This window comes from Dendropsophus ebraccatus, chromosome 3, assembly GCF_027789765.1.
Source record: "Dendropsophus ebraccatus isolate aDenEbr1 chromosome 3, aDenEbr1.pat, whole genome shotgun sequence".
Classification (NCBI taxonomy): domain Eukaryota; kingdom Metazoa; phylum Chordata; class Amphibia; order Anura; family Hylidae; genus Dendropsophus; species Dendropsophus ebraccatus.
In genome coordinates, this window is record NC_091456.1 from 148,987,170 (window position 1) to 149,012,739 (window position 25,570).

The following is a 25,570-nucleotide window of genomic DNA, read 5'->3' on the forward strand; positions in this document are numbered from 1 at the left end:
TGAGTCAGCATTCTGCAGCTTATCATTTCCTGACTGTGTTCCCATATGTTTAGGAAAGCCTGGAAATTCTTAATGCTCACAGGATGTTGATAGAACCTTTCAATGCAAATCTGTTAGTCTGTCATCTTCTGCACATTGTTATATTATGGAGATAGTATTAGGTTGGCTTTTACAGTCAGGCTGTTATTTCTCCCTGTAGTTAAACCTTATCACATGTTAGATATGTTGAATCATGTTTGGTATAGTGTTGTATACTGTAATATTACATATTTTATGATTTTTCTAAATCCATTCACTTCTGTAAGAAATATATCTACTATATTTGACTAATATTTTCTGCCCTCTGTAAAGTATCTGGATTTTCACATTTGAAACAGTAACAGTGGACTGCATGCATACACTGTGGTCTATAAGATTTAGTTTTTCCCACATTTAAAAGGAATATGTTACTAGGTTTGTGCTGCTTTAAGTGAGGACAGCATAAGTGACAAGATTGCTTAACAGAATGGTGTATTACTTGCTTAATTTTGCACAGCCCCGTTCTCCTAATATGCAGGAGAATGAGCTTTGTGCTGTATGTACCCTCCAGATGCTTATTAACAGCTGTCTGCCTATACATAGTATATGTACACAGTATAGACAGACACCTGCCAATCAGTAGATATATATATATATATATATATATATATATATATATATATCTCAAATATCAGATTCTTTTAGAAAAAAATATGTATCTCAAATATCAGATTCTTTTAGAGAAAAAAAAAAATATCAATATATGTTTTTTCTGAAAAAATCTGATATTTGATGACACGTGTCATGACAAAGATCCTAATACAAACATATTTTATTTCACCAGAGGGAAGACTCATTTTGACACATGCCCTTATATTTCTATAAGTGCCTTTCACTGGTACCCACAGCAAATTAATGGACACAAGTTTGATGGAACAAATGGCGATTCTATCCAGCTCCCTGAAAGAGTTCTGGCAACATTTCCTGTAAATACAACTGCAGATGAAGGCTGTAGATTTTTGCAATTCATTGAATATAGCAGCCAGCAATGGTTTCTAACAGGAGGACAAGAGAGTGCATTAAATAACAAGGTAATCCAAACAGTTATAGGACAAGTCTTGTTTGCCCCCTCCCACCTTGTGATGTGCTCTATGGCAGAAGCCTGCAATGCTTTGTCTGTTTATTTTTACTCTCATGCCAGATACATTGCATTCTTCCTGGAATCATGATACAATGAACTTCACCGTTCCAGAAGAGCCATTGGTTACAAGCTTTATTTATAGCTGAGGACTTTAGCTGTGGAAATGTCTGTTAAATATGGGTGTTCATCATGTTATCTGTGAGAACAAACGCAAAACTATTAGAGATTGTGTAAATAAAGAGAATGACGTGTCCATTAGGTCCTCCATCTAGATATGGCCATTACATACAGAAGAAGGTAAACACTTGGTTTAAAGGGGTATTTCCAGAAAAACTAACTTGCCCACTATACACAAGTAAGAGTCTGACCTCTATACCCCCTGGCGATCCCCCCTAAATAGAGACAATGGCACGTGACCCGCGGCTCAATTCATTCCTATGGAGCCTATTGGAAAGAGCCAAATGCTGTACTCTGCTCTCTCTAGTAGCTCCATAGAGAATTAATAAAGCCGCCAGAGAGAGATGAGTACAGCACTCGGTTCTTTCCAATGACTCCATAGTTATGAAAAGAGCTGTGGGTAATGTGCCGTACCCGCGGCTCTATTCAAAACAAAGTAGCTGCAGATCGCCATGGGTACAGAGGTCTATCTCTTACTTGTCCTCAATCCTGTGTATACGGGGCAAGTTACAGTAGTTTTTTTGGGAATACCCTTAAATATCTGAAAAACACCTTTAAGTATATAACTTGTGTGCAGAATATAATCTATTGATATGTATGAGCCAAAAGCTAGCTCTACTAAAGGTACATTTACAGTAGCCCTTTAATTAGCTGTTGGCCAAACTGTTTTCTCTCCCATATGCGAACGTCTGTGAGTTCCTTATAGGGAGGGGTAAGCTACAGCCAGACTGCTCTGGCACCAGCTTAACCCTCTGAGAACAAAGGCGTAGACAAGTAAAATTCTATCATCTGTTAGTGGAGATTCGGGTGGCCCCCATACACCTTATAATATGCAGTGACGTCATTGAGACCTTGTGTAAATACAACCACCTTTATCAATATCTACATTTATCTACAAATAAAAAAAGAAAAGAATTGTTGGGGGGTTGAAAATTATACTTAGCTCTCCAGCCTATTAGCTTATATCCTCACTTTTGCATGTCAGCCAATCAGTGGCTAAGGCGGGACACCTGAGTGGCAACAGTAAAGACATAAGCTAATAGGCTGGAGTGCTAAGTATGATTTCAGTCCCCCAACAGAGCACAGTCTGGCCCCCAGGGGGTTAACTTAATCCAATATTGCATGAGAAGAGGATCCCGGCATCACTCCACACCACTCCCAGACCCTAAACCAGGATTTCACACGAAAAGATCCCCACTGCTTTGAAGAAGCACACTGTGATGTATGAAACAGCTGTTGCCCGTTCTGTGTTCACATCAGATGGCTTGGTTTTGTGAATAAACTATACTACTGCTACAAATGGGTAGTGCTTCAGCTTCTTCTTCTTCGTGGGATGCAGGTTAACATAATCCCCTAGGGGCCAGACTGTCACTTTAAGTTAACCAGGTACCCTCCGCTCTGCCAAGCAGGGGGCACCTGGTTAAGTGCTCGAGTCAAATGTAATCTATATCTTAATCTCCGTTTCTTTTTATCAATTGCTACATTTCATTCATCTTCACCTATATTATTATTTACATGTATCTACATCTTTATCAATATTAACTAGATTTATTACTGGTAGTTCTATTTGTTTGGGTGGATAAAAAATTTTCATCCATATATTGGGTAATGCAAAGATAAAATGGTTTGGCTTGCCAATAACAAACAACTTGACAGTAACAGCTAAAAAAGTCTGGAATCTGACTCGTTTTGAGTAACTTCTAGTATTTTGATACATATGACAGGAAATGTCATCAGAACCGCTAAGTAGTACAGCGTCTGGCTTGGGGCCTGTAATGTCAGCATAGAAATAAGAAATGTAAAATATTTTTGCACAATGTTGTTGTTCACTTTTCACCTTTTTTTCTCATAAAATCCCCCCTATAACCTAATGAAAAGTAATTGAAATCTGTCCTTATTTGTTAAAGTGTTAACAAGCATGTTTATAACCCCTGATAGTTACTCAGTCACATACTATTCCTAGTTAACATATAATTCAATGTTTTAAAAGGTTTTGCCTAAAAATACTTGACTTGTTATAGAAGGGCAGTACATTAACTTTGCACATGTGACAAGCAGCAAAATATTTTTCGTGCCATAGAAACCCATTGACTTACATGGCAACAGTTACAGTAATAGGAAAATCTTAAGATATCTCAGAATGTGAGACAAAGTTTATTAGCCGTGCATGGTGGGGATGCTGATGGAACAATGTTAACAGTTATACAGTTTAGATTTATATTATGTTCCATAAGTTTTTTTAAAAGCCTAAAAAATTAGGATTGGCAGAACTTGGTTATGAGCTTTCTCACCAACACACTTAAAAGGGTCCAGGAAGTGATCTGAAGAGTGCTGGCTAATGGAGTCATAATACTGGGGATTAGAACTTTATCAGTATTGTAGCTCTGATGGTTTAGATGAGGGGTGGGCAGTTCATTTTCCCATATGGTCACATGAGAAATCAGAATGGTTTTCGAGGGCCAGTCTGATATATGCTGCAGTATTATTTATTATTGATTGAGCGGTACAGAAGCTCTGATGCGAGCCGGTCAGTGCTAGTTAGCGGACAGATGTGTCCCCCTGACCGTACAATACCCAGGTCTGGTTGACCAGAGGTTTATTAACTTAATAAACTTTTAAGTAATGTTGAAAATGCAGTCAAACCTGTTGGCAGCATGTTATAAAGCAGGTGAAGCTGAGCGGATACACATACACAACCTATGCTCATTTTAGTCTTAGAGTCCAGAGGGCGGTCCTAATTAGAGATTCCGCAGCGTTTCACCTATATGTATGTTTTTGGGTGTGGGAGGAAACCAGAGTACCCAGAGGAACATACAAACTCTTTGCAGATGTTGCCCTTGGTGGGATTTGAACCCAGGACCCCAAGGCTACAGTGCTAACCGCTGAGCCACCATGCTATGTAAGAGACCGGCCGTTCTATGACCCGGCTGGGTCACAGAACAGTCGGTCTCATTAAAGGTCATCCTGGCCAGTACTGCATTACTGGCTGGATGATCTTTGCAGCCGCAAAGTTCTGATGCGGGCTCATCCGTGCGCGCCAGCATCAGAACTCCCCACTGCACACTATGGAGCGTGCGGCCGGAGCCCCTCGCTCCACAGTGTGCCCTGATATGGTTTTCTGTGGCCGCTATTCAATGAATAGCGGCCTCAGAAAACTGAAATGTCAGTTGTTTGCGGTGCCGCTAGGGATCCTGGCCGGAGCGTATACCATGTGTATATGCTCCGGCCGGGATCCCATAGAAGACATGGTAACGTATATTCTCGTAATAATCATGGCCGTTGTACAACGGCCGTGGTTTTACAAAAATATACGTTGTGTGAACATAGCCTAAGACTGTATGTACTAACATTACAGCTTAGGACCGATCACTAGACTCCTAACCCCAGAGCGAGAAGTGGTTTTGATTAAGAGTCGTTATATATTTGATTAAGAGTCGTATATATATATTAGTTATACTGAATCCTTTTCTACAAACATTTGTGTTAATCTGCTCAGCACCTCCTGCCCTACAAATGTATCTTGAATTTGACAGGTTCCCTCTAACTATGCTGCAGGAAAAGCTATATTAAAAAAAAAAAACAACAACAACCATAACACACCGTCCAAGCTGCTGATACCTCAGTGGGGTCGGCTAGTCTTTATTTTCCTGCAGCAATGACATGCCATGCATTTACATGACCACTACACTGGTGGCAGTAGCCTTGTGCCTTACATGCTAGTAACACTGCTGTGGCCAGTGACTGGCTGCAAAATTACATTGCCATACAGCAGGTCAGTGCAGGAAATAAAAGTCATCAGACACCACCAAAGCATTAATGCTTGGATGGGGTAGAATTCAACAGGTGAAGTTTTTAATGCATTTCCTGCTATTAAGTCATTTGTAACATTGAGAACAACCACTTTGAGTCAAATATAGACCCTTCAGAGCCAGGATTCTGTCACCAAGATTTATTGCTGCCCACTTAGTAAAACCAATGGCAGTCAGTTGGCACAATGATGGATGAAACAGCTGTAGTCTGAGGTCCTTACCAAACAAGATCCTATTTTTGGCACCCTAGACTGGCATTACTATGACCTGAACGTATGAGCTTGATAGAAATAGTTTTATAATCGCATTACATGGAATGTAGCTGAATGTTTATTCTCGACAACATCCGTTAAATTGACATTTTTCTTACATTTCTCTAATTGTTTTTTGTTTTTGTTGATCTTGGCAGATTTTATCAGTGAGTTTGAACAGTAACACCTCTTACGTCCTCACTGATAGCAATGAGGTTGTCTACAGAATTAATACAGCTAATGGTCGTATTATTCCTCGGATGTCACTTTGTCTTCTGTGGAACCAGGCATCAGAAAGGTATCGTTTTATATTAAAAGATTTTTCTTTTGATTCTAGATTAGATAGATAGATAGATAGATAGATAGATAGATAGATAGATAGATATGAGAGAGATACATAGATAGATAGATAGATAGGAGATAGATAGATAGATAGATAGATAGATAGATAGATAGATAGATAGATAGATAGATTGATTAAAGGGTACCTGTCTCTTAAAAAATAATAATACAGATTACATATATATGGGGGTCTCAACTAGAGATGAGCAATTATGTTTGTACGAACATGACGCTAATTGTTTGTGTTCACAAACAATTTGTTTGATGATCGAAATAGTTATAATAATAATTTTTGAACATATTCAAACATGCAAACGTTTATGTCGCGATGTACGGAACTGCTTAAGTTTCCTCTCACCAATTTAAAAGAGCCAATGAACATGTGGGAAAAGAAGGGCAATGTTGTAGCCATGTTCATTACTGGCATTACTGTGATTGGCTGTACAATTAGCGTCATTACGTACGTTACGTACATGCTTTAAAATGCGACCGCTCTAGGCACTAAACCTGCAGACACCCCATCTTCACTCACCAAGTACCATCATGATTTTCTAGTTTCTGAACATCATATTAATATCTGATCAGTCTTAGGCCGCATTCCCACATTTACTGTATGACACCGCATGCAGCCGAAACCAGACACTCATGAGGTAACCAATATGTGTTCACTCATTTCTCTACAGGTAGAAACATAGTCTTTCATGATTTTTAACTGCTTAAAACATGACCTGAACAATACCGCCATACTGTGACAGGATAACACCGCCATACCAGACCTGACCAATACCACCATACTCTCTCCCCCCCCCCCCCCCTCTCAAAAAGACACCAAATTTACTGGCAAGTCTGGATGGGAGGTGGGAGACTAAAAAGATAGAAACAAAAAAAAAAGTTGTTTTCTTCCCCCTGCGCCCTGGTGCTGCCCCCCTTCAAGGTGCTGCCCTAGGCACCAGACCACTGGTGCCTAGTGGTAAATAAGGCCCTGAGTGGGGGGTCTCTAATAGGGAGGCCCCCAGAGATCGAACTTGGATAGATGGTAAATGTTTTTTCCTGGGAATATCCCATCAGGGACAACATGTTTAAGCATCCAGCCTTTCCCATGCATTTTATTAGTATCCTGTTTTGCTGAGACACTGGTATTCCTAAGCTGAAGTGAACAAAAATAGTCCCCACCCTGGAGCTATGCAAACTCAATGACACGCACTATGGGAATGAGTCTTGTCAACAGCATCTTCATGCTCTCGTGTCACTGTCATCGGTCAGTCACCATTCATTCTATACTAGAAATGTGGCAGGTTCACCAAGTCCAAAGTGCTTAAGGATTATTTATGTCAGGCTTAGTTCTTGCTAAATGCTATAGCAGGTAATTTCTAGGAATTTTTCAGCACAGTACACAATTTTATGCATTGGAATCTAAAGACTGCTAAGTGTTTGCAGCTGTTCACAACTACATCGGCTATGCGGGAGTTTTTGCTCACAAGTACAGGTTCTGTTTGAAGTGTTAATGATGCTGTACATTTTGTTTTGTAGGTGGCTGTCAAACGGTCAGCACTGCAGAGTAGTGTCTGACACAACTCAGTATGTGGAATGTGCTTGTACACATATGTCCTCCTATGCTGTGTATGCTCACACTGACAAGCTCTCCTCCTACAATGAAGCCTTCTTTTGTGCCGGCTTTATATGCATTTCTGGTTAGTATATTTATACTGTAACACAGATAGGCCTGGATTCACACAAACTTAATAGGAAACGCATTTTTGTGCTAGCCCAACAACAGGTATGATGAGTCGGTCTGACAACATCAAAGATCACTATAAAGTCAGTTTGGATCACTGGATTGATGGTTGGCCAAAACTTATGACCATTATACAGACACAAAAAGGTTTGTTTAAGCCTGGTCTTAAAGCAAATGTACCATCAGGTACATTCACTTTAAGTTTTGTACATGAATAGAACAGCGTTGGTGCCGGGAAGCAAGTGCCACAGTCCTTTTTTTTGAACTGCGGCCTGGTTCCAATATATGATTTCAGGCTATCTGGCTGCTGAATCTGATCTGCTAAATCGGCCTATTACAAGGCCCGATAATTATCTAGCAAGGGCTGCCCGAACATTGTTAGTGATGTCCGTGCAGCCCTTGCCTTAACAGTTAATACATTGCCTGTCCACGTTCCTGGTGTTCCCCTGCACTCTGCATGCGTCCCTGCACTGTGGCTGCAGCTTTAGAGAGGCGTGTCTGAGCTGACAGTTAAAGGGGTATTCCAGGGAAAATCAATAATTTAGCAAAGGAAAGGGTTAACCAAGGTTAACCCTTTCCTAATATACTTACCTGTTGTTTTTTGGCCCCCCAAGGAGATCTCCGGTCCGGTCACGTGATCTTGCAGCTTGTGGCTCGGATCCTCTTCTCCTTCCGGTTCGGTGACGTCACCCAGCCGGCGTCGCTCTCAGTCTCATTAGCAGCAGAGCACTGACTGGCTTGGTAGCGTGCAGCCAATCAGGGTTCAGTGCTCTGCATCCCCACACGCTCCAGAGTGGGGGTCCCCTGAGGCTGCAGTAAATTATCAGGGGTCGTTGGGCTCAGTGCCGGTCACCAGTTACATGGGCCGGCACTGCTCTACAGCAGGTGAATGCGGGGTCTGGCGTCAATCATCACTCCGCAGAACACCCCCCCCCCCCCACCTTGTAAGCGATGCCGACCGAGTCCCGGGAGGGGATGCGGCGGGCGGCATTACTTCATTCATAGCTACCAGACACCCGGCTGCCCGCCGCATCCCTTCCCCCCAGGGACTCAGGGTCGGCATCGGTGGGGAAGTAATGTGTATCGGCTGCTGATCCCCCCCGGCCCCCCCTCCCTGTGTCCCTGTCAGAGATCACTCACCCCCACCCCCGGAGCGTGCTGCTGGCCCCGATCTCGGCACTGGTCTGAAGCACCTGTACTCAGCTGACAGGCTCTGTGTACGGGGCAAGAAATCTCTCCTGCCTCACTCACACAGAGCCCGTCAGCTGAGTACAGGTGCCTGAGACCAGTGCCGAGATCGGGGCCAGCAGCACGCTCCGGGGGTGAGCGATCTATGACAGGGACACAGTGAGGGGGGGCCGGGCGGGATCAGCAGCAAATACATATTACTTTGCAGGACTTCCCCCCTCCTCACTGTGTCCCTGTCAGAGATTGCTCACCCCCACCCCCCGGAGCGTGCTGCTGGCCCCGATCTCGGCACTGGTCTCAGGCACCTGTACTCAGTAGCTGACAGGCTCTGTGTGAGTGAGGCAGGAGAGATTTCTTGCCCCGTACACAGAGCCTGTCAGCTGAGTACAGGGGCTTCAGACCAGTGCAGAGATCGGGGCCAGCAGCACGCTCCGGGGGTGGGGGTGAGCGATCTCTGACAGGGACACAGGGAGGGGGGGCCGGGGGGGATCAGCAGCCGATACACATTACTTCCCCACCGATGCCGACCCTGAGTCCCTGGGGGGGAAGGGATGCGGCGGGCAGCCGGGTGTCTGGTAGCTATGAATGAAGTAATGCCGCCCGCCGCATCCCCTCCCGGGACTCGGTCGGCATCGCTGACAAGGTGGGGGGGGGGTTGCGGAGTGATGATGGATGCCAGACCCCGCATTCACCTGCTGTAGTGCAGTGCCGGCCCATGTAACTGGTGACCGGCACTGAGCCCGACGACCCCTGATAATTTACTGCAGCCTCAGGGGACCCCCACTCTGGAGCGTGTGGGGATGCAGAGCACTGAACCCTGATTGGCTGCACGCTACCAAGCCAGTCAGGGTTCAGTGCTATGCTGCTAATGAGACGGAGAGCGACGCCGGCCGGGTGGTGACGTCACCGAACCGGAAGGAGAAGAGGATCCGAGCCACAAGCTGCAAGATCACGTGACCGGACCGGAGATCTCCTTGGGGGGCCAAAAAACAACAGGTAAGTATATTAGGAAAGTGTTAACCTTGGTTAACCCTTTCCTTTGCTAAATTATTGATTTTCCCTGGAATACCCCTTTAAGACAGGCCACTCTGAAGCTGCAACTGCGGCGCTGAGACTCATGCAGAGCGCAGTAGAAGACCAGGAACGTGGACAGGTAATGTATTAACTGTTTATTCAGTCGTCAGCTGTCGGCTGAGCATCACTACTACACACATGCGTGGTCAGCGGCCAATGATTTTAGGTCTGGACCTGAAGAAACAATCAGCCGATGATCGTTTCATCAGCTGTTCATTGTCGCTGTTACACCTAGAGATATCGCTATGTTTAATCGGGCCCTAACAGTCTCCTCCATTCTAAGCAATGTTTCTTTGAAAGCCTTTGTACTAACTTTCCTGATACACAGTATAACATAAGATATTCATAAGCTATTATTTAGATACAAATTAAGATAAAATCCGGCCTTGTTACAATATTGTATTCTTCTACTTCACAGGATTTACCTTGGCCATTCTCTCCCAGTTATTCTGCACAAGGTCTTCCATGTTTGCAGCCAAGCTTCTCACTCATATGATGGTGGCCTGTTTAGGAACACAGGTAAGTTACAGCATCATTTACTGTTACGGTATGGCTGAACTACTTAAAACAACAGGGGTTTTACCATTTTAAAGCTTTATGTTCATGAAAAGGCATTGCACCCTAAACACAGTGATATGGTTATTAAATATGGAATACAGTATATGGGACTAGGTCATGCCAAGTTTGCACTGTCTCTTATTGGTATTTGGCACCTATTGTTGGGTTCCATACTATTTAAGGTCTACCATCTTCTACCATCTTAAAAAATATAGATTTTCCTGTCATTTAGATATACATCTCCTATGCCCCATTTCCTCTACTGAAGTATTATTGTATGAATGCATTGTATTAGTATGGCAGATGTGCTATGAACCTCCACATTGTGATGTACTCATTTCTTTATTTTTTAAATCTAGAAATTGTATTTTTTATAAACTGTGCTGGCTGACGTATGCCAATATTTTCATTCTTTTCTTTTTCTGCCAAGTTCTATTTTCAAAGATTGCTTCTTAAAGATGATTTTCCGGAATTCTATTCTAGGTTTCGATGCTTCCTATGGCTTCACAAAGCATCCAGTAGCCTATTTTTATCATAGGTTGCCAAGCCAGACAATAGAAAAGAACGTTGGAAAGCAAAATATTATTACATGTTCCTTCTCATAGATATAAAACATATCAAACATGCATTGCATGCAGGTGTTCTAAAAATAATAGCTAAGAACTACAGAGTAAATGATATATTAGCAAAAAGAATAAATACTTAAAGGTTATATTTCATGATAAAGCAACCTATAACCTAAATTTAACTTTTATGATAAACATGTTTTTAGATATTTCTGGTAATATATATATATATATATATATATATATATATATATATATATATATATATATACTGTATGTTCCACCTCACTATATATGTTATAGTTTAATCCTAAAATCTTGCAGCTTTTACTTTGGCTGACACTCCCTGTTTTTCATTTTTTTTTTATCACAAGTAAAATTTTAATAGAAGGCAGATAACAAAGGATCCACTATTCACAATAGGGGATGATTACTGCTCCCCCTCCCAGCACAGGTATATCTCTGCACAGGTACAGAGCATGCATAGAACACTCTTCTATGGACTTATGTGGCCACTGTAAAGCTTATCTAATGCAAGAATGCTACCTCCAAACCTCCATGTATAGAAGATAGAATAAAAAAAGACAAATTGCAGTCCAGTTGTCCAAAAGCAATAAGCAAGAATGACAGAATCAGCAGTGGGTCATCAAAGTTTAGTCCAAGAGTCAAATAAACAAAGTTTTTCAATGGTCCAAATGAGAAACAGAGTAAGTAAGCAAAATTTAATGCAGAAGGTCAGTCCTAATACAAGGATAGCTAGCGAGGCTATTCGCAAGCATTACAGACACCTGTGCACAGTAGGTGCTTGTTAAAATAATCCCGGCTATGAGAGCATAGAATACTGGGGCTGTTCTAGATTGGTCCCAGCCTACTTGCTCTCTGATTGGCTATACTGTTAGCAGTGAGGCTGTTAGCCTTAAGGGCCTATTACATAGAACAATTATTGTGCAAAAAACAGCAAAATCTATCGATCATTAGCAATCATCATTAGGTGTAATAGGGGCAATTGAGCGCACAACAACAATCATTATATTTTTGTTCATCGCGATCTTTCAAGTCGAAAAGTTATCATTGCTCTTTCAATGATAATTCGCTAATCTGTTAGTGTAATAAGAAATCTTTTGGCCGTTTGTGGGGAAAAAAAAGTTTTGCGGGTGCAACGTATGCAAAATACCAACAAAAGTAAATTCGATTTCTATTTGATTGAATAGGAAATACATCACAAAGCATCACAGATGGTGGGGAGTTGGTCTCAATGGCTTATTTTGGGGCCCCAGAAGACCATTATTAGAATGAGGCTCCTTTGGTATACTCCTGCACAGTCAATCAAATGGGGCTGCGTTGATGTTTTTCCAATAATGCAGGTGGTTTATGTTTCAGAAAAAGATGATACTAATCCTAAAGATACAACATCACTAAAAAGTTTTAGCAACTTTTCCATGGTGATGAGTGAGCGTGATAATTGTTGTGGTGTTAAACCAGTGTTCATGACCTCCCATCACTGGGCTCTAGTTACCTAACTGGGTTACATGTACTTTCTGGCCTTTGTAATGATGATATCAACATACTAAATGATGCAAGTGACACTGGGTGAATTGCGTCTACTGCTACAGTCACGCCATGTTTAGCTCAGGTTACTGAGCATTTTTGGGTTATTAGCTGGACACAGGTGCTGCCTGGAAACTTCATTGATGTCCAGCTTTTCGTCCTTCATGTCTCTGCCAAGTTCTACACTTCCCATAGTAACTGTCAGCAAATCTTCCCCTCTCTTTCACATTACTCCTCTGCATGGCAGGCTATGTCTATCTCTGGAATTCCCAGGAAGATATGTGAGCTATGGCTTCAAAGAAGAAAGTGCTACACCCTGTTAGGTCCCATAATAATAATCTCACACAAGTCCCTGTGTTTCTATTTACACACTAAGATAAAACTAATGTTTATAAAGTCACTTGTTCAAATCATAAAACACAGTAGAAAGAACAGTACTTGTAGTCCAAGAACAGCTAAAAAGCCGGATATATCAGGTATGTTTTGCCGCAGGCAGGAAACTTGGACAACATATTTGTGTACAAAGTGATCTGTACTCTTCAATAGAAACAAAGACTATAACTCACACTTAGATTATATGCACAGCACGCCATGTAAATAAAATTATTATTCAGTACATGCAGCTTTGATGCACCTTTTTCTTCTGAATTTAACCCCTTAATGGCACAACCTAGTTGTGTATCTATTGCGTTTTTTAATTTCTGCATTTTGAACGCCTTTTTATTTTCCATCAGTGGAGCTGTATGACAGTATCACTTTGGGGAATATATACTATACCATAGTGTATTTTTTATTTAATTATTTTTGCGTGTATGTGTGTGCGTGTGTGTGTGTGTGTGTGGGGGGGGGGGTGTTAGCAACTATTTATTTATTTATTTAGCAATGTTAACTGTGCAGTAAAATTACATACATACTTATTTATTCTACAGGTTACTAGAATTACAGATATATATCTTATTTTTTCTAAAACTTTTTAAACTATTTTTAGTAGTCACTAGAGATGAGTGAACCTGGAGCATGCTCGAGTCCATCCGAACCCGAACGTTCGGCATTTGATTAGCGGTGGCTGCTGAAGTTGGATAAAGTCCTAAGGTTATGTGGAAAACATGGATATAGTCATTGGCTGTATCCATGTTCTCCAGACAACCTTAGAGCTTTATCCAAGTTCTGCAGCCCCCGCTAATCAAATGCAGAACATTCAGGTTCGGAAGGACTCGAACCCGAACCCGGTTCGCTCATCTCTAGTAGTCACCAAGGGACCATGACGAACATTGTATTGCTGTCTGTATTGCCGGTAAAACTGACATGTAGTCTGTAGTCTGTCTCTAATGTGTCCTAATGGGCATGTGTGCATAGTTTTATGTGGTGTATGCCCCCGGTGATGATGTTATTATGTCGTAGGATTGGCCGGTCACTTGCTTGTGATGGAGGATTGGACAGTCACTTGCTTATGACTCCACTCCAGTGATGGTTGGCCGAGATACAGCTCGGACCTTGAGGTGTTATATCGTGACGCCAGTGCCAGTTGGGCACGCAGGTGTGATGGCTCGCCTGCTTTTATTTTACAAGGCCGGTTGTACCTTTTCCCCCTGTTAACAGTATCCCTTGGGATAGTGTAATCACGGATGGACAGAGCGGTCTAGTGACCCTCCCAGACTATCAGACCTGCCACCCACAGAAAGGGGAAGTGTCCCAAGGTTGCGCTCTTTACCATAAATAAGTTGGGTTTTACTAGAATTGTGTTGCTGTAGGAGGATACACTATTAGGCTATATTCACACAACATATTTTTTCGTATTTTTTCGGCCGTTGTTGCCAAATGCAACAACGGCCGTAGTTAATATGAGAAAATACATTGGCCGGGTGTGTATGGGATCCCAGCCGAAGCGTATACACATAACTGATATCAGAATTCTGCTGCGAGAAAGATCATCCTGCCGGTACTGCACTACCGGCCAGGATGATCTTTTCAGAGACCGGCCACTCAGTGACCCGGCCGGGTCACGGAACGGCCGGTCTCTTACACCATGTGAACATGGCCTTATGGTGTTTCTCTTGTTAAAGTACTGGATAATGCACTTGATAACACTTGATAGACAAATACTTGGCAATACAGCAAATGAAGGAGTGCAGTGTAGAGTACAGTCGTGCTGACTGGGTAGCTTGATGAGTAATACAGAGATGCAGACTAGCAAAGAGGAGGATATCGTGAGAGGCGCAACCCAAGTATCACTGATGTTGGAGGATGAGGTAGAAGAATACTTAGAAGAAAACCCCTGTGCCCGTGTATCGACCTTTGATTAATCTTCACACCACCTTATGCCCACTAGATTTGGCTGAACAATCTTCGGTTCACAGGCCCCAGACCTTGTGACCTGGGATGAGTGGAATGCTGAAGATTTTCTGCTGACAACCACGCTGTGAGATAGAGTTCCTAGGCTTACTGAAACTATGCTCTATCTGGATCAGTTCCTAGCTTCCTGCAGACCATTGTAACACACAAATAAACAATAACCATTTACACTATTCAGCTGTGCAGCATCTGCATACACACATCTAACATCGCGACATCTAATGGTGAAACTTCATCACTACTTTCCTCACCACACAAGTACAATAAGTACAGGCTTTTAGAAAAGGTGTATATAATAGTAACACCCGTGGTAGGACACCACATTCACATGCCCTAGTAAACCAAAGGTACCCTCATCCTTTGTAACTACTTAGATTCTGCTCTCAGCTTAAAGGATGTGTTCACACTGAGCAAAATCGGCTTAATTTTGCAGCGGAGCTCTCCGCCACGGAATCCTGCCTCAATGTCCCACAGTGTGTCTATGGGAGGGCTTGCGTGTCTCCGCTCTCTGCGGCTCTCCACTCAAAGAATTGACAGGTCATTTATTTGAGCGGAAAGCGGAGGCGCGCAAGCCCTCCCATAGACACACTGTGGGACACTGAGGCAGGCGGGATTCCGCTGCTGAGAGCACTGCCAAAGAATTCCGCCAATTTTGCTCAGTGTGAACATACCCTAATTCTGGAATCTAAGACGTTAAACAACTGGGATTGGAGTAATATGGCCATTACAGTGGGTTGTCAGTGGTGGTACAGTAACAGGCTCTGATGGTGGGCCTATTAAATTGGTGCAGACATAGTGGTACACCTTGTGTGGCGCTTCTTCCTGAAAGCAGTGACATACTATTTTGTTCTTGCTAAATTTCTACTAGCACTAAATTACAACATTGGCGTCTAATCTGAACAATTATGCAGGACATACAATACATTTGACGGATTCTATGCTTTGTAATTTTTTTACTATCTTTTGCAAACACGTTGTTCTGCTGCAAGGTTGGTAGATAATGTACAGTTCTTCTGTTGGTATGTTGTTATCACATAAACAATAATCTGGTGACATTGTATTTATGATCTTTAGTACCCACTAATGTATTCTAGAGTATTTAATAATCAGGCTACTCTCAAACTCAACAAAGAAGGTTAAAAGTAGCTATACGCATAGGTAGGTTGATGGTTGAATGAAAGATCTTGTGATAAACAATTGTATTTGTATTATATTTATTAAAGTGAAGCTAACAGTAGGTTAGACTAATCCTCTGTTTTATTAATATGTTAATTATGCAGTTTGGTGCACAGGGGGTGGTACAGGTTTGGTGCACAGCGGGTGGTACAGGTTTGGTGCAATGGGGGTGGTACTAGAGGACTTGGTGCACTGATCCGCCCATCCCTTTTCATGAATATTCATCCTGCTGGTCCAATCAAGTTTATCTTATGCCCAGTATAATTGCCATTGACACTTTTTTTTTCTAATAATTAGAATCATTATTTACAGTTTATATACGTTTATATCACCAACATATTTCACAATACTTTACAATACATAGGGTATATGTACATATATAATAATGAAACACAGAAATAAATGTCATCTGACTGTATACACATTACTACAACAAAAACATTAAAGGGGTAGTGCGGCGCTAAACATTTATTCACAAAATAACACACATTACAAAGTTATACAACTTTGTAATGTGTGTTATGTAAGTGAATGGCCCCCTTTCCTGTGTTTCCCCCCACCCCGAAAGTGTGGTGCATTATACTCACGACATTCTTGTCGAACCCCCGGCCACCATCTTGTGACAATGACGTTGTCTTCCGGAGGCCGGCTGAACAGCTCCATCTGTCCCTCATGCCGGCCCCCCTATGCCGCGTCACCAGCTGCTCAGCCGCCATTGGCTGAGCACAGTTATGCTCAGCCAATCGTGGCTGAGCAGCTGATGACGCGGCAGAGGGGGGCCGGCATGAGGGACGAACGGAACGGTTCAGCCGTCCTTCCGAAGACAACATCATTGTCACAAGATGGTGGACGGGGGTTGACATGCGGTAAGTATAATGCACCAACACTTCCGAGTCTAGCATGGGTGGGGGGAAACACTGGGAAGGGGGCCATTCACATACATAGCACACATTACAGAGTTGTACAGCTTTGTAATGTGTGTTATTTTGTGAATAAATGTTTAGTGCCGCACTACCCCTTTAACAGTAAAAATGAGGTGTAATGCAGGACATGATGGGTCCCACAGAGTGAGAGGCACTCTTTTTCTCCGCTCTTTGTCCTAGAGATGAGGATCCTGAGCAAAGAACCCTCTCAATTATCTCACATTTTATTAATATAAATATAAGGCTATATAAGAATGGGTTTGCCAAACTAGTCTTAAAGCTCTCCTAACTGCATTGAGTAACCCTCCATTCTTCAGTAATATAACAAGAATAGTTTTACATCTCCTCTTTTATTTCATCTCCATAACGCTGGCACCAGTAGAACGATGCTTAAACATGTTGACTGCGAGACAGTTGGGTGGTTTGACATCACTGGGTCCCAGAAGGCTCCCTCCTTGTTTTCCACAGCCTGCCATTTATGTATTCATGATGCAAATCTATATTAATAGCATCACAATACCCTACGCAGTTTCTGTGAAGCCTGAGAAAACAAGAGCTGGCTGTAGCACGGAGAGGGGAAGTCAAATGTAAACAGTTTTGTGAGAAACTAGTAGAAGAGGAAACACTCCGGCCCTGCAATCCAACAGTTTTATCAGATATCCACCCCTTTTCAGTTTATATACTGTTGCCAAGTTCCAATCAGTATACTGTGCATCTCCTCAGGGGCTCCTTATTCACATTATCCATTACGTCAGCGACACCCTCTAATGGCGAAGATCATGTTTGTCCAAGTTCCTTTTGTAATAGATGCATTATATACCTATTGTTTTGTCTTGGAGGAAATGTGTATATAGAGAACTTACTAGCAAAGGTGGAGGCTTTGTTGGTTTACAGCAGAATTAGAATCACAGAATTAGGTCTATTCTAATAGAACTAGGAATATTATCTGTCTGTTTTTACTGAGGGTGTGCATGTAGTCGGTAGCCAATAATAATGGACTGGCTCACTGTGATGGCCAGATCATCATGGTTGTATATTTTGGCTCTTTTAGGAAGATCAGATATAACCTCAGGTATAGCTGAACAAACTTTAGTACTGGCCATAAACAACAGTAATAATGTTACTGTGAATATCTCCAAAAGTTCACAGCCCGACATGGAATAAATTGCAAGGAGTTCATTTGTCAAAAGTTTTGGGTTTTAGGCAGGTTTTAAGTGTTTTGATTTAGATTTTGTACTACAATACGCATCATTGTGTCAAGTGATAATGTCCCCCCTTGGGCCGTACTTCACTGGTGGACAGTGTCAAAGAGGCGGGGTTTCTTGGCTTTTGTGTACTCTCTCCCTGCCTAGGTCCAGCTCTGTAATCCACGCCCCCCTTCTAACATTGCCAAGGGGGAGGGATCGTAATAAAATAAACGCCAGACCGTATTTTCACCAAGAGAAGGAACAGAACACCTTTGTCAAAGGTATTTTAGAAACATACACTGAAAACAGCACCTAGTTGAAGGGGGTTGAGGGTATCATTTTAAAGGGTACCTTTCATTTAAACAAATTTCTGAAATTTCATAGCAACATGTCAGAAGTGTGTATCGTGGGGGTCCTGGTGCTGAGACCCCTACTCAGTGCTAGAATGAAGGAACAGACATGCTCACCAGCGAGAACTCTGCCCTTTCATCTCCACTGCTATACATAGCAGTCAATGGAATTATAATGGAGCCTATGGAACTTCCCCAATTCCATCTACCAGAAGTTCCATAAGCTTCCATTATAACCACAGACCACTCGCATTCAGTGAGTCAGGAGGTTCTGGGCACCCAGAGGGGAAGGAGAGGAGTAGCATCATGGGGAAGGAATGAGGTTAGCAGTAAGTGCTTTTTCAAATTTTAGTTGACATACCTATATGAGTCCTTGTTAATTCTGGGGATAATTGTGACCCCCTTTTTGGGTCTGTAGGATCCCAGTAGTTGAACCCCCACCAATCTGCTTATTATGCCCTATCCTGTGGATAGAAGATAACTTGACATGTGAATACCCCTTTAATTTGTTGAATCTGCTTGCTACCTGTGCTAACTTCTGCCCCTTTCATGTGGATTTGAGAAGGTTTTTCATAGGTCATCTAAGTTGGCTATGCCATAAATGTCCTATGGATGAGGGTATTGCCATTAATCCTCAAAAGATAGGGAACCAGTACGATTTCCCATCGATAAACATTGCTGATCACTGATTAAATCAAATGCAGATGTATGATAGCAAAACCAGGATATAGGACAAATCCTTATTTCTTGTATATTTTATGGTCATTTTTCTATGTTTTTCTTTCAGCCATTCAGCTTCTACATTGCAGCACCAACCTTATTGTGCTCATTTTATCCCTCACCTCATTACGTGTCTGTTTTTCATTTAGCCTGTCTGCTCCTTCTCCCTTTGATTAGTACTGTACCTGGGATCTGACAGCTTGGAAGAAAATGTTAAACAGTCGCTATGTGACAGGTGGATTTGGAGCATTTCGCTAATGCTGCCGTTTAATTAAGGCTGCAATGGGCGACCTAGAACCGGAAGGGGCAGATGGGATATACTGGAACATATCATTAAAAGATTTATAGAAGACATTCCCTCTGGTTCAGGGGTTGTTTGCAGAAATACTTCTCACTACCAATTAATGTACCTGATCTTGTATTGGTTCTTACCCTTATACCATTATTCATAGGCTGAGACGCAGACAGCAGTATATGGGCCATTTATCCATAAAATATTCCCAACCTATGATGTTATGTTGTTTGTAATCAAAGGTTATAGATAATTCTAGGACAAAAGACCATAGAGCTGTTTTCCATAGACCAAAATTCTATGGAAAACTGGTAATTGATTCTGAATCCTTTAAAATGTCATCCCAAAATGAGGAAAAATATGAACATTTAAAGGAAAATTAGCAGATAACTAATATGGATAAAGTAAGTCCTTACACACAGTAGTCAGAAAAAGCTACTGGGATCTGTAAATTTCTTTCTATGTAGAGGACTGAAGTGTTTTCTGGGTCCTATACACATCACACAGGGGCCCAGAAAAAAAAAAAAAAGTCGCCCTTATCTGGTGGCCAAAGGAGCAACTTATCTTAGCGCAGACACAGGACATGCAGTATCCCACTGTATTGTAGAGAATTACTACTAGACACACAACCAGTGCATACACTTCAGTTATACTGTGATTTTACTAGTAAAATGGCCCCTTTCATTGGTCAATCATCTATTTACATGTGCAGCAGACCCTGGCTATGTGACATTGTTGTGTTGTGTGTGTTGAGTCCAGAAAGGAACATTGTATGTTGAAAATATTGTATCTTGAAGCCATTGCAAGTTGAGGGACAATCCCCATACTGTAGGATACTCTAATTTAAATATGTGTGTACCTTCCACCCCCTTATTACCTCACTGTCCAGTCAGAATGAAAGGTTCCTACCTTTTCTGCGCTCCACTTCCTCCATCTGCCCATCCGCAGTGCCCGCAACATGCTCCCGCCCCCTCTCATCTGCTGAAGTATCAGCTTGGCTTAATAAACATTGGCAGCTCTAGAAATATGAGCCAAGGACTGGAAGTGTTCACACTTTTTTTTATTAGCAAACTTCACAAAACAAATTACTGAGTGATTCGCTCATCTTTACTTTTTATGAAGTATTAAAAAATGTAGGTTTTAATGACCTGTTAGCCCAGGACTGAGTCTATTGCTGAGGTTATGGTGCATGGCTGCTACCTGTTAGCCCAGGACTGGGTCTATTGCGGAGGTTATGGTGCATGGCTGCTACCTGTTAGCCCAGGACTGGGTCTATTGCCGAGGTTAAGGTGCATGGCTGCTAACTGTTAGCATAGGACTGGGTCTATTACTGAGGTTATGGTGCATGGCTGCTACCTGTTACCCCAGGACTGAGTCTATTGCGAAGGTTATGGTGTATGGCTGCTACCTGTTAGCCCAGTACTGGGTCTATTGCGGAGGTTATGGTGCATGGCTGCTACCTGTTAGCCCAGTACTGGGTCTATTGCCGAGGTTATGGTGCATGGCTGCTACCTGTTAGCCCAGTACTGGGTCTATTGCCGAGGTTATGGTGCATGACTGCAATTTTGAATCCATTTCCTGCCCGAGCCAGTGTAGTTCTTGACCAGGGTTGTTTAAGTGCTAAAACACTATTAACGGAAAGACAGAGATTTGTTTTCTGGACCTGTATAAATGTCTTTCCAGCACAGAGAGTGGGGGAGTCCAGCGAGAACTTTAATTTGTACTTGGAATTCCTTAAATAGTTTGATATGTCTCTTGACTATAATTCTTTAATAATTGGTGGTATTTTACATTTTTGTTTTTAATTACATACATGTTTGTTCTGAGCCTGAAAATATTTAGCAACATGTGGGAAACGTCCACCTGGTGCATAATCTATAGTACATGGAGTTGTTTCCCATTAACCTTACCCTCATGCTTCACCCCTTCCGTCTTCCAGTTACTTGTAAGGATGTCATGGGAATACCTGCTGCCAGCACAAGCTGCGTAGTGATTACTTCATGTACTGTGTGCTGTGGGGCAGGGTCGGGTATCACTTATCAGCCTTTCTGGTGTATTCTGCTGAGTCTTGTAACATGCAAGATTCTCATTATGTGTGGGAAATAGATATCAACAGTCTTTTTTTTTAACATCTGAAAGTGCTGACCCTTGAAGAGATCATTCCAAGAACATTCCCATTAATAAGTAAATACTTTTACTTTTTGATATTAAACATTTTTTTTAAACATTATTTACCTACTAAGACCAATCACAGCGGATTTCACGTTGCCAATTTTGCTGCAATGCTCTGTACTGTCATTTCCTATAAATCGACATTCTCGCAGATTTTCATTCCGCTGCGAGAATGTAGCCCCTGCCCACTTAACCCACCGCTTCCAGGCTAATACATTACCTGTCTGCGCTCCAGCTTGCATCTGTTGCTCCCAACTCCCTGGCATCCCACTCAGCCAATCAGTGCCTTCGCTGTCCCATTGCAGCCACTGATTGGCTGACCAGGATGTCAGTCAAGTGAGGAAGCGTGGGCAGGTAACGTATTAGCCGGGCAGCAGTGGGTTAAGTGGGCAGGGGCTACATTCTCGCTGTGGATTTTCATTTCTTTCAATGTAGAGCCATAGGAAATGACACTACAGAGCATCGTAGCGGATTTCGCTGCAGAACTCGCAGTTTGAAACCCGCTGTGATGCAGTAAGTTTGAAACTGGCCTAAAGGAAATTTTAATTTTAGGACATACAGTCATAATAAAGATGGTTCCCAACCCAAGACCCCTTTCTGGGGAGCCCCTCCTTACGACTTGAGCCATCCTTGTATTATATCAGTATCAAATTTGAAGCTATGGCACTTTTGGTGCAAAACAGAATGGCTCCCCTTTTAGTCTTTATACAAAATTTCCTATTAATGAATGGTGTACTGGACCTCTTCTCTACATTTTGACAGCAGATAGGCCTGGCCTTAGCAGTGAATGGGAATGGTCAAGGTCTTTAACTGAGGAGCCAGCCTTTACCCTTTTGCAAAATCTTCTGAAAAAAAATTCTCTGGACACTGAAAAAGGAAAAAAAATACACAATTTAAATGAATTGTCCAATGAGTTGATTGTAATATGACAATGAGACAATGAGTCAATGAGTGTACTTGTCATTTCAACAAACCTCTGATATGTTGTAGCCACATGTCAGAAATTTGTATCGGTGGGTGTTCGAGTACTGAGACCAGTGCCGATCACTAGAACAAAGGGGCAGAAGTGCTCAGCAATATGCACTCTGCTCCTTCATCTCCACTCTCACTGCTAATGTACCACTGGACGAAATTATAATGGAGCCTATGGAACTTCCAGTAGACACAATTGCCATAAGTTACATAGACTCCATTATAATTCAGTCCACTGCTACATTAGCAGTGAGAGCGGAGATGAAGAGGGAGCACAGGTGCTGCTGAGCACTTTTACCTCTTTGTTCTAGTAATTGGCATGAGTTTCAGTACCCGAACCTCCACCAATACAAACTTCTGACAAGTGGCTATAACATGTCAAAAGTTTGTTGAAATTACAGGTATGCTTTAAGCACTCATTAATGTTGCATACTTTTATTTATTTATTTTTCAAATGGAAGAGCCATGAATTACTTGGTGATGCTGATTTGGTCTATCTAATATCAAATCTTTTATACAAAGAATTGTTATATAAAAAAAGAACTTCAAGGCCATCATTTTGTAGTTGCTATAGAGAGTTGTTTGCACTGTGTTTTGTTCTCATCCCATGCTATTCATTTGCAATCCCAAATTACCTTTGTATGTGTTAAGTAAGCATAACCGACACATAAGGTGCCAAAAACAACATGTGGATGTAGGTCACATTATAAGGTCTATATGACTGATAAGATTTATTTTTTTAGTAAGCCTGTCCTGCTGGAAAACTGTAACACCTTTGTTACTGTCAACAAGATGTATTAGGCACCTTTCACACTGGGTTTTGCAGTGTGTATGCAAAAAAGGTGCTCCTATAGTGCCACAACATAAGAAGTGTCTATATAGTGCTCCTAAAATAACTATGCCTAAGTAAAGGTTCCATAACGTTCCATAGTGTTCCCCAACATAACTGGTTCAATCAGTTGCTATAAGTTTAATCTATCAGTTGTCATCCGTTTTTTACTCTACAGCATTACAAGGGGACATCTATTATAGGGGGCAGCATTACAGGAGACCATCTACTTTAGGGTCAGCTACTATAGAAGGCAGCACCAGAACTACTATAGAGGGGAACAACTCACACCGGAGCACTCTACTGTGGGCAGCAGGAAATGGGGACATCTCCTATACGGTGCTGCACATGTATAGAGGAGTCATTGGGCTTCCCCTCCTGTCAGAGGCCACTCTTCTGCAGGGCTGGGGTCACAAGGGTTAATGGGAGGCTAATAGCATACATATATTTGTTGGGGACATCTTCTTTCCTTGGAGTGCTTCAATGGATGCGTCGCCCCATTGCCAGACAGGCGGTGCATCAAAACAATGCAAGATCAGTTTCGCCGCACAATGCGTCCGGCGATGCGGTGGCACTATTTGCCTGCCGCATGTTTTAAACTGTCCCATTGAAAACAACGGGATCAGTTCAAACATGCGTTTCCCTCTAGAGGGAAACGCTGCCAGATCAATGCATGAATGTTAACCCGGCCTTAGGCTATGTTCACACTACATATGAGTCCGGCCGTAGTTCGTACGCAGTGTGGCTGAAAGTACGGCCGTGGGAAAAATAGACATGCGGCCAGATTGCTAACATGCGGGCGAACCGCGAACATACGCCCGTAGTAGAGTTATGCCTCCCTAGCTTTTTTCAAAGCGATCTGAAGCAGGTCATTTACTTGGAAATCTTCGCCCAGCCCAATAAAACACACAGAACCTTTTGGATCTAAAAATCAAGTTCAATTTGGCTGAAATAAGTACTCCGTATGGGACCGCATGGAAATCCACAGCCATGAGTTGGAACAGTTCCGGTCGCAAACAATGGTCTTGTTCATTTTTCACGGCGCCGTATACGATCCGGCCGAAGGCTCATTCGTAGTGTGCATTGTGCGGCCGGATATCATATACTTTCAAGCGTACGCATCAACCTCAAAACTATGGGTGTATATTCGCGGTTCGCACTACGGACGGAATCATACGCAGTTCGAACATAGCCTTAAGGTGGGTTGTTTTCTACAGGGCTGAAGTTAGGTATACAGAGCAGGTGGCTCCTGAGCTCTGCCACAGCAGTCTGATGAATAAAGTGACCCTTACCAATGTTATCCAATCAACTGGTTGCTGCCAGCCTAATCTGTAGATGATATAGTAATTGTAATTTTCAATGTATTGAAGGACATCCTTTTCCTATGACATGAGGGACAATGCAACCTTGAATCATGGTTCTTCTTATCTGATTTGTTAGCCAAACAACCAGAAGAATTACAAGGTATCAATCAAGTAATTGTTGTATCCTGGATGTGTAATTACAACATTTAACCAGCAGAGGAGGCTTGTGATCATTGTGCTCCGACCAAATCTTTTCATCTAACTTGTTGAGCTGACATGACAAATAGTTCCCTCACATCTTGTATTGTATTTCTAGTCCTACTATTGGCATTCAGTTTGTTCTGCTAGTAAGTACAAATATACTCAGTCTTTGTGTACCTTCACTGTTTCATCCCATTGGCAAATATAAACATTGGGGCTTCACGGAGGCAGCCAGTAACCTGCCGTCCTATTTCCAATAGGTCTTATCAAGGATCAAAGTGTTCACATTAGAGAAAAACATCCACTTGTCCTTAAATGCACGTGACCCTTTAGTCAGAGAAGTTGCAAGAAAAAGTATAATTTAGCTAAATTAGTTGTGCTATAATATAGTATATTTATTGGGATGTACAGTAGTATTGTTCTGCTTCTTTAGCATACATCTGGACTGCTGTTGAAGTTGGCAAGTGTACAGGCTAGATGGAAAAATCCCCTTCTAATGCCCGCTGCTCCACTGCCACCTGTTCAAAGGCAGCATCACCAAATATTTCCAACAGTATAATTGGTCTCTGAGTATGTTGTTTTGACATGGTGTACAAACACCACCAAGTTTTTGGACTGCATTGGTATACCGGTAAAAAGGTATTCCTATATATACTCCCATTCATTGTAATAGACCAAACATTGT

The 25,570-nt window shown here is 42.2% G+C and overlaps 1 protein-coding gene and 1 long non-coding RNA gene across 9 annotated transcripts in view; one reads left to right on the forward strand and one right to left on the reverse strand.

The window, feature by feature from the left end:
• Positions 1 to 25,570, forward strand: part of ADGRV1 (adhesion G protein-coupled receptor V1) — a 354,135-nt gene that overhangs the window by 223,954 nt on the left and 104,611 nt on the right. For all 8 annotated transcript variants that reach the window (XM_069962903.1, XM_069962904.1, XM_069962907.1 and 5 more), the window contains 4 exons: positions 863 to 1,109; positions 5,555 to 5,694; positions 7,269 to 7,429; positions 10,154 to 10,254. In XM_069962903.1, the coding sequence (XP_069819004.1) occupies positions 863 to 1,109; positions 5,555 to 5,694; positions 7,269 to 7,429; positions 10,154 to 10,254 (649 nt within the window). The remainder of the gene's footprint in view (positions 1 to 862; positions 1,110 to 5,554; positions 5,695 to 7,268; positions 7,430 to 10,153; positions 10,255 to 25,570) is intronic.
• LOC138786148 (uncharacterized) overlaps positions 877 to 25,570 on the reverse strand; it is a 46,140-nt gene continuing 21,446 nt past the window's right edge. The window contains exons 2-3 of the long non-coding RNA XR_011362187.1: positions 10,161 to 10,238; positions 877 to 1,355 (exon numbers count right to left, since the gene is read on the reverse strand). This is a non-coding gene — a long non-coding RNA (uncharacterized lncRNA). The remainder of the gene's footprint in view (positions 1,356 to 10,160; positions 10,239 to 25,570) is intronic.